The 10,000-nt window shown below is 41.0% G+C and overlaps 1 protein-coding gene across 2 annotated transcripts in view; it reads right to left on the bottom strand.

The window, feature by feature from the left end:
• Positions 1–10,000, bottom strand: part of LOC138015922 (tolloid-like protein 2) — a 28,205-nt gene that overhangs the window by 11,934 nt on the left and 6,271 nt on the right. The window contains exons 1-4 of one of the 2 annotated variants that reach the window (XM_068863052.1): positions 4,507–4,632; positions 4,136–4,241; positions 2,262–2,651; positions 547–564 (exon numbers count right to left, since the gene is read on the bottom strand). In XM_068863052.1, coding sequence (XP_068719153.1) covers positions 547–564; positions 2,262–2,651; positions 4,136–4,208 — 481 coding nt within the window. In that variant the 5' untranslated portion in view covers positions 4,209–4,241; positions 4,507–4,632. Of the gene's footprint in view, positions 1–546; positions 565–2,261; positions 2,652–4,135; positions 4,242–4,506; positions 4,633–10,000 lie in introns of those variants that run through there. The other variant, XM_068863051.1, reaches the window with a different exon arrangement.

Genomic DNA, 10,000 nt, shown 5'->3' with positions numbered 1-10,000 from the left:
CACAAAAAAGCAAGCATAACTGTTAATTCACTTTACGTGGCATAGGCTGACCGTAGAAGTATCTGCTTGCGTTCTTCTCAGTAACGAAAGCAAATTAGTGCAAACCGAGATCCCACAACCCTCTGAGCGCCAGCTCTCTGATGTAGCCGGCCAAAATAAAATAAAACAAAATAACATAAGATATTTACATTTAACACACATTACATTCTTAGAGTTATTTTCATGGAGTTATGTCGTAGAGTTAGAGTTAGGTTTCCAAAATCCCGAATTCAAGATTTTGGAAGCCAACATTCATAAAAGCTAAACTTTTGTTTAGGCCCAATTAGACTTAAGGTTTGCTTTTATGCATGTTTAGGATACTTTTTGTATTTCTAAATTCAGGATTTAGGCCTTCCAAAATCTTGAATTCAGGATTTTGGAAACTTAACTCTTAACTCTACGATATAACTCTATGAAAATAACTGTACTGCTAGTCAACCTCGTGTCAAGCCATCTAATGCTGAGAAATTGAGATGGAATTGCAACAGCTATAAAAAATATACTTACAGTATTCTTGGGAAACAGCTGAAGCAAAAGGAAAAGAAAGACGGCAGTGAGTAAAACTAATTTGAGTGATTTTTCAACCTATTCATTACTTTGTTATTCATTGGCAATTTGAACAAAGAATTCTTCCACTCTTCCCTAGAACATGAAAAGAGGCAGCGTGGCTTAGAGACAAGAGTCCTCAGTAAATTTGAATGTGCTGTAATAGATATTCTGAGTTTCAGTAGGAAACGTAACATAGCGGACTAGTTCGCCAAGTAAGAGCGAATTCTGTGATTTCAGAAGTACACAATTCAGAGATCTCGATTCAGCGATGGAATGCCCATGTATGAATTTGCATTTAGCACGAGCAATCCCTCGTGCGGCCAAAAGGTTGCCGGCCAGTTTGAGGTCATCAGTTCCAACCTGATTGGCCATAACTTTGCGGGGCTGTATTCTAAATTTTGATCATAATGCCATTGCCCAAAGTCCAAATGAGAGAGATCGACCATCTGGTGATTTGAAGTATTCCCGAAGAGAATCAAGCAAAATTGTTTTCTTTGTCATCTTAACTTTTCTTGTTTGCTGTATATTTTACTTCAGATCTTAAGAATGTACCAGATCCTTCACTAACCTTAATTTAATCATCGACAGAATTTGACTTCAGTGGCCTAAAAGTTATCTGGTTTCCTTCTACCAGTTATGTAAATAAGCCATGTTTGATTTTAAATAGTTTTCTTTCTGCTTATTGTTGTCTAGCGTATTTAAGAAAAAAAAAAGCATTATCTTTGTCATTATTATTATTATTGTAGTAAAAACACGGCAGAGCTGGATGTCTCTCAGAAGACATCGCGCCTTGAACTATACTGTCTATCCCTATGGTCCTGTTACTCGTTACGTATCCAACACCTTTCAAAGGATCCTAGCCATCCCAAGCAAGCATGCCTTCTGTATTAACCCAACATCACTACCCATATTAAGCTCTCCAAGCCATTTCTGCAGTCCTCCGGGAGTGTTCCCAGGGCCCCAGTTATAACTGGCATGATCTTAACATCTCTACAATCCTTGTTGCCCACCCTGATGTCGAATGGGCATAATAAACGGTGGAGAGTCTAAATGTCTAAACCCCCTGCATCGATGACCATCTTGTTTGGTATACTAGCTGATCTTGTACTGGCTTTGTAAAGAGATTATGAATTGGTTGTGGTTGCAAACCATAAAGTACTTTAAACATCAGCAAGAGGATACGTCTTTGCATGGATGGCGTTTGAATTGCCCGAGAGGGATAGATCAGTTTCCCCAAACTGAGATGGCATTTTTGTCACTCGCAGGAATAACACACCTTTGGGCAAATGTCTCATTCTTCTCACTTTTTTTTTAAATTAGCTATTTTTGACTGACTTTCTCAATGTGAGTGGACCGAGAAAGTATGTTGTCTGAAATAACACCGAGACAGGAAGTAGATGTAACAATTTTAACATACCCCGTTGTTGGGATTACAGTTACACCTACATTGACACTTAATGCAAGATACCGGAAGTACTCTCTCTCGGTTTTGAGGATTTTGGAACCTCTGCTATAAAATCACATGTCCTTTTGGTTTAATGCTGATTTCTGTTCAAGGGACATTATGGTAAGGCATAAGGTATATTGCCAGCTAAAAGGATCTGAAGAGCTTCGCAAAAGTATGGGTGTCTGCTGTCAAGCTGGAGAGCACAGGTATACGACTCGTTACTTACCACGGGAGAGCAAGCGCTGGTTATATACGGCTTCAAACACGGATCGAGAACTACCAGCAACCACAGAATGTATGCGAAGAACAATTTGAAGGCAGTGATCGGAAGAGTATATAACAGGAAGTGACGTGTGACCGCAGAACTTGCCAATAGATGTCAAGTTTTTGCAACCGAGAAAAATCTCCACATGATCACCATCTAAGCAATCTGGCATTGATGCCGTCAGCTCAAATGTTTTGAAATGGAGCTCCACGTGGCGGTGTTCCGCGGCATTTTGCAGCTCAATATTCCACTTGCAAGTGTACATGTCTTTAGACGGGTATGTTTGACTTTGATTTGGAGACAGAGGAGTGGTTATGGTTCCGTTAAGGTTTGTTAGCAGTACTTCACAACCTGCAGTGAGTCAAAAGAAGACAGAAGGCATTCAAATGCACCGCGCTGTGTGCTCTCTACCATGATGCCTAATTATCGTTAAATTCGTATGCATTTATGTTGAGGAGGATCTTGGAACATGAAAAAAATCACTCCATTGACATAACAATGACTCACACAGCTGGAAATATATGGTACAAGGAACTCGAAGGAAAGTGTCTAGTCATTCTAGCGTCTAGAGAACTAATTGGGGACACTGTAAACTGAAATCAATAATTAACGCAAATTAAGTCAAATGTTAGCTTTTGAGGGGAGGGGAAAACCGGAGTTCCCGGAGAAAAACCTCTCGGTGCAGAGTAGAGAACCAAGAAACTCAATCCACACATAACGCCGAGTCTGGAATCCAACCCGGGCCACATTGGTGGGAGGCAAGTGCTGTCGCCACTGCGCCATCCCTGCATCCCTGGTAAATTCTTGGTGCAATAATTGTTTTTTTCTGGTTATCAGTTCCTGTGAAAAAGAAATTGTGCTTATGTCGTCATGTCACCCGCTATATTAGGGACTAGGGACCTTAAGATCACACTTGAGTAGAGTTTTCGATTGCTGCAATTATTCGTTTCTCATGTGAAATGTAAGCCATTTTTTTGGAATTAAACTGGTATAGTCGGCACGAGCATAGAGAGAAAAGTGAAAATTTATCGTCAGATGCTCGCGTCCATCACTAAACCTCAAATTGAGTAATTAAACGTCAAGGGAGTTAAATTAAGTAAGGACAACGGCAAAAGCAAGGAAAACGTCACTCCAAAATGTGATTTAGCGCTATCGTAAGTATCTCGCGATTATTCCATCTTGTTCACCTTGAACAATTGGGGGCGAACTATCATTTAAGTAGATTTTACGAACTGTACGAGTAAAGAAAGAAAACGAAAGATTCACTGTTGTATGCTCACGTTATAGTCAAAAGCTAAAAATTGGTGATTTCATGTTGTTGATTTGTGGAGTACGACAAGGAAATTTATCGAATTACGTGCGCGTGCCGCGCGTGCAGCACGATTACTTTTTTCTTTTTAATCAATGACATTCTTGCTTTTCAAAAATCTGGCATGGTACCAATATTTGGAGTGCAGAACACACCTCCAGAGATGTGCACAGCTTCCCTATAAATTCTGGCAAGGGGTCCTAATTTGCCTTCCGTTTGTCACAGTTTACACCGTGCCGCCCCGAAAAACAGATTTCGGAGTGTGCCGTGCGGCAGATTTTTGTGCTAGTGTAAAGCGGTCTTTCGTTTCGGTTCGTCTTGTTCCTTATTTTTCAGCCAGCGAGGAAGACAGTTTCGAAATAAACCTTATTTTAGATCTAAAGACTCTCAAACTTAGATCACTGAATAAAATTTCTATGAGATAAAATTTTGTAAATCAGACAAAAAACTGATTTTATCTCATGCACCTTGCGCTCCCGCATTGTGACCACTGACTATAAGGTTCGAATACACCAAATCAACATACCTTTGCAGAGGACCTCCGTTGAGCATTTTGCCAAGACGACCAAATAAAAAACCAGTAAAGTCGGCGAACTCATCGATATTTTTGGCTACGGGACCATAATGATCATCTTTCAAAGGAAACAAATGGTGTCGGGTGTTAAATTGAGATGGTAATTTCAAACTTGTTCAATGTTAAATTGAGATTGACGATTTCAAACTTGTTCGGTCAAATTGTGAAAACCCCTAGATATAAGACGTCCCAATATTAAAGAGTCAATTAAGCCAAATGACTAACCATCGTCATGAATAGTAGGGTAAAATTATCCCTATTCTAATCGGATGTGGTCTGAATGTTTCTCCATCCTACTGATCGTCACAAAAACAATACGATACCTTTTCGTCGATCGTTACATCTGCAGTTTCATCATGTTCACAATCAGAACGCAGACGTTTCCGAAGTGCTGCCAACAACAAGTAATATTATTCCTAAGCAAACTCTGATTCGGTCTCAGCTTTGCGGGCAACAGATCTTTAGTAAAGGACATGCAGTTTTGTTTTTAAATTATTTTTGTCATCTCAAATGAATAGTAGTGCTTGCTGGGAATAATTAAGCGTTTCTTTGAAACTTAATTAAATTGATCAAGTAATTTGGCTTTTAAGCACCATGCGGTCAGTAGAACACTCAGCGAAAACAGGAGCAACAGCAAGACCTTAGAGTAAGCTGTGTAATAGTTACCCTTTTAAAATAAGGCTCAGCTCTCCTGAATGGCGCTGATGATGGCAATTTTCACAGGGAAAATATTGCCGAATTTCAATGTGAGATGATTAATTTATAAGATCATCTGTGCCTGGAACGCTACACTTTTTTGTCAAAACCAAGCTGTTTCGCTCGCCAATAGTCAATAAATTTTTACATATAAAGATTGTTTCATTCTGCGATAATGGAATTACACATTTCCTCTGAATGTTGAAATGAAAAATCCAGAGCGTCAAAAATACGACTGTAGCTCCACTCATTAATCGGAATGATGTGTTGGGATTCTCGATAAAACAGAATCTCTCAAATTTATTTAATAGATAATGACTCAGACTCACAAAATTGTTGCTGGATAGAATACAAAATTTGTTTCTCCCTTATTTTCTCTTGTCAGTAATTATTATTTAAATAAACGTTGTAAGTCCTCGTATTGTGGAGCGCTGATGAATTGTGTTAATTTTTTAAAACCACTGCATTTATTTAAAGAAATGCAATAATGTGAAAGAAACTTGATAATTAACAGGTACAGTACAGCTGGTCCATTTAAAGTATACTCGGACTCCTGCCTTTTGATCAAAGCAGGGGGGTAGGGGGTAGGGGAGATAGCCAGGGAAATACACATATTAGAGTGCAAGTCACCAACCAAGACAGGAAAACAATTTTTTGCAATCTTGTGTAGGGGGCTTATAAAGCAACTACAACGATAATATCAACTAACTGAATACTTCAGAACGTAACTTAGTGCTATCGTCATCGTGTTGGGTTTATTCAATCCACGTTGTACGATAAGGATGAAGTATTCTTGAACGAAAATTGAAAGCCTTGGAAACTAACTCTACTCTGGGAATCAAAGGCAGGAAACATAGAGGCAGGATCATCATTGGAAGCCAATAGATCTCTCATCAAGAACAAGAATTAATTTAAAAATGTAACTGAACGTTATTATGTGTATCCTTGTTAGAAAAATCTTTCTATTTTCCACGTCAATGTTTTGCAGAGTACGGCAAAAAATATGTACTAATTTTTTGACCAATAGTTTTATTTCATACTGTGCATGGCATCACGTTCATCTCTGGCAGCGCGGACCCCAGAACGGCATGTTTTCGGTTCTCTCCAGAACGTCCACCTTTTAAGACGTCTACGTAAGATATTTAGAAACATTTTTGTTTATTTTTCGACGCTACTTTCTTATAAGGCTCAAAAAATATATTTTCAATATATTGTACAGGTTTGGAAATGGACTGGACTGAAAGACATGATCTATGTTTGGCTTGTGAAATTCGAGCAACTGATATCTTTAAGTCTACGAAAAAAAAAAACAGTTCAGCGAGCTCAAGTATGACAGCAAATAGCAGATACTTTGTGTAGCTATGATACACCAACATTTACAGTGTCCAAACGTGCCGTACGGGATCGCTATGGAATAAACTCGTGCAAGTATAGGAAAAAGTAAAAGCACCGAAGAAAGAGCGAGTGGTATCGAAGTGGAGCAGACCGAACTCGAGGTGCTTCTGGAAGAGCTTATTGAACAAGAAGACTTAAGCGAAGAAGAGAGAAACGAGGCTAAAAGAAAAACTGATCAGGATAAGTCTAAAGCCCTGGAAATAAGAAAAACTGCAATGGAGAACCTTGGAGAAACAAAGAAGAGGGAGCTTGTAAATGGCGAGCAAGATTATGCAACATCATTGTCTTTGAAGAATAAAACAAGAAGATTCGGGTCAGAAGTAGTTGGCTACCTAAAGGAAAAGTCGGAGCAAGAAGCAAAATTAGAAGAGCAAGAAATTGAAATAAAGAAGACACAACAAGAAATGGAAGGCAAGAGATACGATTCCCTGATGGTCATGATGGCACAGCAATAACAACAACAGCAGCAAATTCAAGCATCAATGGTCGAGCAGAATGAATTGATGCTGAAATTACTTTCAAAGTTGGTTAACAATTAACTTTTACTGCTAGCTTTGCTTGAATATATTATGAAAGTTGTTACAGTGGTTTTTTATTAGTATTGTAAGAATATTCTCGACTTCAGATGTTTTAATCTTGTTGACAATGTCGTATTCGTTGCGCCAATTTTGGCGCCACGAACCCCGTCTTCGACCCAGTTTCCCCGCGGAATAAGATGCCGTTCGTGACTCCCGAACGTCTGCTGCTTAGGTCTCTATTAACGCAAGAGACGGCGTTCAAACGAATTACTCTAATGTTGTGTTGGCGAATTAAGATGCACATGTTAGGATGGCATAAACCGGAAAAGGAAGTTCGCGCGAGTGACGTATTCATCCGGGATGGATATGTACGCGCCATGCGGAGAGGGAGTGTTGTTGTGAAATGGTGATGTCCGATTAAACCTTCGTGAAGGGCAAATTGCTTGGTGTTTTTGTCATTTCGGACGTGGGTAACATTTTGGCGACCCTGCCAGGACGAACTATAAATCCCAAAGCCTTCGCTGGATGAAATTCTGGATGGTTTTGAAAATAGAGTTGGTGAAGTTTATGCGAACGGTATGGATATGGTGAATGACCACGTGGAGTGAGAACAAACAGCGAAGATTTACGGAGCCAAACTATTCAGATGCCCATGGTAGGAGTACATTTTAGCGTTGAACATTAGAGTGCACCCGTGAACGGTTTTCGGGAGTCAACGAAATTAGCCACTTGTTAGCCTATTCTCAACCAGAACTGTACGCTTGCATTAATTTGTGAGGGTTATTATTATTGCCGTGGGAACATGGAACAACTACAGCTTGAAGTGAAAGCGCGATTATTTGATCAAAATGAGAGTAGCTTAGGTGAAATGATCGAAATGATAGGACTCGAAGACGATCTTAACGGTAAAAGTAAGATGCAACTAATCAAAATTATATATTAGAGAAGGAATCGAAAGTAAAAATGGCAGGCGATGAAAAACTAGCACAGATGTGTCTCGAACAACTACTGGCGTACGTGAAAGAAAGTGCGCCGCCGCTTGAACCACTGACTAAGTCGACTGATGGAGTTAACATTAAGCCAGCTGCTACTGAAATAAAAATTGAAAGCGAAACTACCAGTGAAATACCCAACCAAGAACAGAGGGTGGGGGATATTCTGAAGCAGCTAGCAAAATCCAAAGCGACCCACCCTCTCCTACGCAAAGAATTCAAGATTTCCGGTCAAATTGGTGAGCCTGGGCAGACAGAGAAACTAACGTTTGTGTCTTTAATGCACCAAATTGACTCTGGCCTAAAACGGGATTTTAACGAAATTGAGATTGTGGACACCGTGATTTGTGCCATTCCCCCGCATAGCACCCTCAGAAGTTATGTTGAGACCTTAAGGGACCTCTCGCTGTCTAATTTGCGGCGGATCCTCCGTGTGCACTACAGAGAGAAAGCAGCCTCCGAAGTTTATCAGGAATTAGCCACTGTCTGTCAACAAAGCAATGAGTCACCCCAGCAGTTCTTACTCCGTGCATTGGATTTGCGTAACAAAGTGAATTTTGCAAGTCAAGAGTCAGACTGTGAATTTAATTATGGGGCGGCACTGATTCCGAAAACATTTGTGAAATCCTTTGAAACAGATCTGCGTGATGGTATCCTCGCATCTGACCTCAGACCGACTCTACGCACCACGGGACTCACAGACGACAAACTCATGAAACAGGTGAATGAACTAGCATCACAACAAGCAGAGAGGAGTGCCAAATTGCCCTCAGAGCGCCAAAAAACAGCAAAAGTAAACGCATGTGAGGTGCCGAGGGAAGACAAGGAAACAAGACCCAAGAATACCACTTCAGAGAGCAACCAAGCACTCACACCTGGCTGAGATCCGTCAAATTAAGTCAGATATCAGTGACCTCAAAGATCGGGTTAATGGTCGCGGGAAACCGACAGCAACGCCTGGCAGGCGGGAGACCCCCTACAGAGGCCCTGGAAACAGTTATCAGCCAAATCGTCGCTATCAACGTTGGGGTTGCCAAAATTGCCATGCAGCAGTGTGGGAGAGGTGATGAGTGTGACCATTGTTTTGCTTGTGGTTATGCAGGGAACCTGGCTCGTGAATACAATAGAAATAGGAACCGGGTAGTCGCCAGGGAAACGACAGGCGACTATTCCCGCGGGACATGGAATAGTCGACAGTAACAGCAACAAGTCCCTGCGATGTAACGGCTGTGGTGAAGTTCAGTCACAAAAAAAGAGATTTCTACAATGTTCAAAATGCAAGGCTGTAAAATATTGTAGTCAGAACTGTCAGAGGAAACACAGGCGGGAACACAAAGTTCTGTGCGCTGCAAGTGCACACCTGTCCAACAGGGCAATGCAAGAGAATGCGGACCCCGGCAATAGCATCTTTGTTAGTCATCTGACACAGAGACAGCATGCCACTGTGGTGGGATTGGTTGGGAAAGATGTACTGTCAAGGGAGAGATTAATGGTCAGATGGTCGAGGTACTTTGGTACACGGGCGCCCAAGTATCACTAATATCTGACGAGTTTGTAAGGATAATTTTTCCTGACATCGCTGTTAAGGACATATCAGAATTATTGGACATTGAACTGAACTTGACTGCTGCCAACGGTAGTAAGGTACCATAGATAGGATGGGTGGAGCTGAACTTTAGACTGCGGTCATCTAAGAATGAATTGGCAGTCCCGTTTCTTGTTACTGAACAGTCGCTGAACTTCCCGTTAATTGGGTTTAATGTGATAGAAGAGATTATGAAAACGGTTAGTGAGAATGAGGTACTGCACCAGTTAATTACTTCTAGTTGTACTGGCCTCGACAGCCAAAGTGCCTCAAAGCTGGTGAGTTTTATCCAAAGCCTGAATCAAACTGAACTTTGCTCCATTAAAAGTCACTTGCAGAGCAAATACGGGAGCAATAGAAGGACTAACACCAGTATTGTTGGAGCCGAATGACGCCTGCCCCTGGCCCAGTGGTTTGGAAGTCCAAGAGACCTTGTTAACTGTGAAGAGAGGAAAGTCATGTCAAGTTGAAATTGTCATTGTTAAAAACACTCACCATGATATCGTACTAAGAGGGCGAACCTCGCTTGGCTGACTACAACTCGTCCAATCAGTCACACCAGTTGAGGTTACATTGAAAGACTCTGAGGGGACCTATGAAGCAATCATCGCGGCCAGGAAAAGAGATCCGA

The sequence above is a fragment of the Montipora capricornis genome, chromosome 9 (assembly GCF_036669925.1).
Source record: "Montipora capricornis isolate CH-2021 chromosome 9, ASM3666992v2, whole genome shotgun sequence".
Lineage (NCBI taxonomy): Eukaryota > Metazoa > Cnidaria > Anthozoa > Scleractinia > Acroporidae > Montipora > Montipora capricornis.
This window is presented reverse-complemented; position numbering and strand designations above follow the sequence as displayed.